General features: G+C 46.2%; 1 protein-coding gene across 2 annotated transcripts in view; it reads left to right on the forward strand.

Annotated features, from left to right (window-relative positions):
* Positions 1 to 4632, forward strand: part of RECK (reversion inducing cysteine rich protein with kazal motifs) — a 129669-nt gene that overhangs the window by 121140 nt on the left and 3897 nt on the right. The window contains exon 19 of one of the 2 annotated variants that reach the window (XM_019509152.1): positions 1260 to 1415. The exons of the other annotated variant lie outside the window; for it this stretch is intronic. Within the exon in view, the coding sequence (XP_019364697.1) occupies positions 1260 to 1415 (156 nt within the window). The remainder of the gene's footprint in view (positions 1 to 1259; positions 1416 to 4632) is intronic. 2 annotated transcript variants of the gene reach the window in all.

The following is a 4632-nucleotide window of genomic DNA, read 5'->3' on the forward strand; positions in this document are numbered from 1 at the left end:
CCTCCCCCCCCAGGCCTGCCGGCGCCCCTCACTCCCGACCTGCAGCCCCCTGCCCCCCAGTGCTGCTGCTGATGCAGCTCCTTCATGTACCCTAAAGCAGCTTGCTGGGGCCTGGGTGCAGAGCACGTGACCCCTGGCAGCCAATCACCTTGTCCGCTACTCCCAGTGCCAAGCCTCCAAGCTGCTAGTGTCTGGGAAAAGTGGAGGCCCAGCAAAAACCTGGACATACGCTTGCATTGTAAAAATCCGCCCAATCGCAAGGACAAGGGACCAAAAAAGAGGACGTGTCCAGGAAAACCGGGATGTATGGTAATCCTAATTGGGACTCCTGTATAGTTGGGAGAGATGTTAGACAAAGTTTTGGGCACAATGTGCACAATTCCAATAAAATGTATCTTCCCCCCTCCCTCAAGAATCCTTCCTTGCATTATTTCCAGAAATACAGTTAGTTAGAAACTGCTAATTATTGCCAAGTATGCAGTTTTGTATGAATGTTCACATACAGGGTACAGCTGCACTGTGCTGTCAAGTGCATTTCTGTGAACACCATGCTTTTTTCTGAAGGCCAGGGATGCCTGCCTGAAATTATTTTCTTCTGAGGTATTTTGTGAAAGCTTCCAATGACACTGAGAAAAATCTTATAGCCAGGGCTCAGTCTTATCTGCATTTCCTTTAAACCCTAATGTATTGTGATTTTTGCCCTGATCTCCAGTATTGAAACATACTATAGAACTCACCAATCAATTGTGGTCTGTATGTCAACTACTCCAAAAGCAGAAAGGAGGATTTATGTCTTTTCTTTGAAGTTCCTCAGAGTCTCTGGGCATATCTACATGTGCAATTAATACTATTTGGATTTACTGTGCAGGCATTTACTACCTGTACATGTACAGGGTTTACTACGCATATGCAGGTAGTAAATTTACTGCACAGTAGACTAATTGACTGTGCAGTAAGCACCTGCACATGTAGATGGTGACACTTTACTGCGCAGTAGATTGGAAACCTTGCTGGCTAAAAGATTCTGATCTGGAGCATGTGAGACACACAGCTTAGAACAACAGTTATTTTAAAATAAATAACCATTCTTTTTACTTGGCTTCAGAAAATTGTTCATTGCTTTTGTAGATCGAATTTGAACATTTTCCATCTTAAATGAATTATCAAACAAGTTTCCTAGCATGATACCACCTCTGTAGAGGAGAAATGTAATTTCATGTAATGTCACATGAACAGTAAAATTCTCATTTTTCTTCCAGGTTACAAATAAAAAACCAATAACTGTACTTGAAATACTTCAAAAAATCCGTCTACATGTTTCAGTGCCACAATGTGATGTGTTTGGATACTTAAGTATAGAATCTGAAATTGTGATACTTATCATCCCAGTTGACCAAAACCCCAAACCATTGCAGGTAGAATGTTATTAAATTTCTGTTTATAGCAGCAAGTGTTATAGAATCGTAGATGTTATGTTTCAGCTCTATACTATGAACATTTCTTTATTAATTTAACCTTTTAAAACTAGTATAATGAAATGTGGTAAGAACAAAACAGCTGGGTGGTAATGTTGTGCACTACATGATGGATATGCTGGGACTACTTTGGTGGTTGGTAGGGCTGTGTGTAGCTTCGGGTGCAGATTCGATTCAGAGGAGATTTGGCCTGATTCGGCAGCCGAATCTCTGAATCAAATCGGGAGACCAATAAAAAGGTCTGAATCAATTTGAAGCTCTCCGAATCAGTCCAAAAAGATTCGGAGAGCTTTGGGGAGATTTGGGCAGTCCCCGCTTGCCACCACAGGGAGCTGGACCCAGACTCTATGCCAGTAAGTAGAGGGGAGATGGGGACCATGGGGGGACCCCCGCCAGGCTCCATTCCCTGCCTGCTCCCCCAGCCCTCCTGAGCACCCCCTGGCTCCTGCCCACTCTGCCAGCCCTGTCAATAGCTCCCCTACCCAGCCCCAGCATCCTGACTTTAAAAAAAAAAAAAAAAGAGAGACCTGTATTCGCTGGCTCCTGCCAGGTGGGGGGCAGTCCCTGCTGCCTCCCACTGCCCTGAGCTGCATGAGAGGCTCTGCCACAAGCCCTCAGCCCCATCAATGGCTGCCCCACCAGGTCCCAGTGTCCTGGCTCTTTAAAAAAAAAAAAAAAAAAAAGCCCTGCACTCACTAGCTGCTACAGTGGCCATGGGGGCTTCTGGGGGCTCATGGTAGAGCCCCCCACATGGTTTGGGGCAGTGGGGGGGAGCAAGAATCGCTCCCCGGCCTGGCAGGAGCTGGTGAATGTGGGGCATTTATTTATTTTGTTTAAGAGCTGGGACTCTGGGGCTGGGAGGGGCAGCCATTGACAGGGCTGAGGGCTTGTGGGGCAGCCATGGTGTGGAGGGGCTGGGAGGTGGATGGGACCTATTTAATTCAGCCAATTCGGTGGTGGCTGAATCTCTGAATCAGATTCTGCTGAATTGATTTGGGACAGTGATTAGAATCACTGAATCAAATCGCTGTCCCCCGAATCGGCCGAATCTGAATTCAGTGCAAATACTAGCCGCTTCACACAGACCTAGTGGTTGGATCTAACAGTTTCAGCCCAAACAGAAGAGAAAGTGGGTGCATTTGACATGCCTATTGTTTTTGTAAGAGGCTTTGAATGAAAGGTGGCTGTCAGTGCAGGATCAGGATGCAAAAGCAAAGAAAACGCTACAAATTATGTACCTTTTCATTAAAGTCAGATATTTTTAAATTTAAAAATACAAAAAAATAATTCCAAATGTTATGAACTACCTACTATGAGATGTTTCTCACAACAGGAAAATAAAATGAATAAAGAACAGATCTTTATTAACTTTAGAATGAAAAATAATCCAGAAGGTTACCAGCTATATTCATTTCCCTTTCCCCCCACCTGTCTCTCACCCAGTGACCACCTCAATTTACATTCTAACTGACTGGCTTTCTTGCATACATACTGGCCTCTGGCTGCTTTACTACTCCATCCAGGAAGAGCACAGACCATCTGCAGGCACTTCCTCTGCCTGACGAAGGGTAATTGCAAGCCTTTGGGTACAAAGAAGAATTTTTCCAAATATTTGAGTGGGTCTAATAAAAATTTTGGGTTTACTGCCCCCAAAAATATTCCAGAAGATGCTTCACAGTGATTGTCACGCACTTAATAAATGAGTTTTTAAATCTGAATTTATAGTATTGGGCCATTAGTCAGATGCTGAAATATTTGCCAGCGGGTAAAATTTTATTTGGCTTTGGTCATCTAAGTGGCAGTTTTCACATCTGCGTGTGGGTAGCAACTCTGCATCCTGGCAGTGTGGACATGTGAATAGTGTGTGCACCCACTGTGTCATGGGTGTCAAGCGTACAGCCTGTAGACTGGATGTGGCTTGTAGAGCCCTATGATCCAGTTCATGAGTCTCAAACCAACTCTGCATACTGTGTGGCATACAGAGCTGGTCTGGCACAGGGGCCTGGACCCAGTGCTGCGAATGTGGCACAGGAGGTTGGTCTGGGGAATGTGTTACATGCAGCACCTGTACTAGATTGGCCCTGTGCATTGGCTCTGGGGCAGGTTTGGTCTGGGTAAAGCTGCACCAGAGCCAGAGTGCAGAGCCAGTCCAGCCAGACGCTACATGCAGTGTGCACTGTGCTGGCTCATTGTGTCTCATGCAGCCATGTGTCCAGCTCCATGTGCAGCAAACGCTGGCTCCACTCTGGGGCTCATTCTGCATGGGGCTGGCAGAGCTAGACCAGCTGTGCACACTGCATACAGCTTGGGAAGCTGGCACAGGATATGCTGGACTGGACCTGTGTACTGGCCAGTGACCCTGCCCAGTGACCCTCATCCAGCCCCATGGGGCTGGATGAATTTTTGTGCCGGCACTATAGACATAGATGGAGCACTCAAACCCAAAAAAACCAAAAAAAACCCTCCCTGACTGGCCTGGCGTATACATGACTATGTATGCTCACTCCTTATGTAGGCATATTATTGTCCACCAGCCAAAATCATGGCCAACTGGTATTAGATGGAGGAGGAGGGGACCCTCTGTTTTAGTCCCAGTAGCTGAGTGGTTAGAGTACCTACCTGGAAAACTGGAGACCCAAATTTTAGAGCCTTCCCGTTGACCAGAGGTGGCTTGAAACTGCAGTTTCTTGACCTCCTAACACAATACTCTGACCACTCCATAGGTCAGGCAATATGTAGGAAGTTCTTCAATGTACCTTTTCTCCAGCACTGGCCTGTTGGGCAGCCTAGAGAGGGAAATGCATGGAGCCATGAGGATGAGAGCAACCAAGAGGTTATGTGGCTCAGTGAAATGGGAGCTCCTTGGAAAGGGAGTGAGACCCAGATTTTTGTCTGGAGCCTTGCTTCCAGTGAAGCAGAAACTTCTCTATGGTATTGCCCTTTTTCTGTTTTGTCTGGTAACTTAAAACCAATGAGCAGTAGCTTGGGAGGATTATTGCAAAGACCTGGCCTGTGGGGCATTTATAGACATGCTCTGGGAGCGGCTTTAATTAGACAGGCTCCGAGAGCCACTCTAATTAAAGCACCAAGAGCATCTTGAGTATCAGCATCTCCATGATGAAAAATGGCGGTGGGGGTGCTTTTAGTTAAAGCCCCC

The sequence above is a fragment of the Gavialis gangeticus genome, unplaced genomic scaffold (genome assembly GCF_001723915.1).
Source record: "Gavialis gangeticus isolate Ggan-Ray unplaced genomic scaffold, GavGan_comp1, whole genome shotgun sequence".
In the NCBI taxonomy this organism is placed as follows: domain Eukaryota; kingdom Metazoa; phylum Chordata; order Crocodylia; family Gavialidae; genus Gavialis; species Gavialis gangeticus.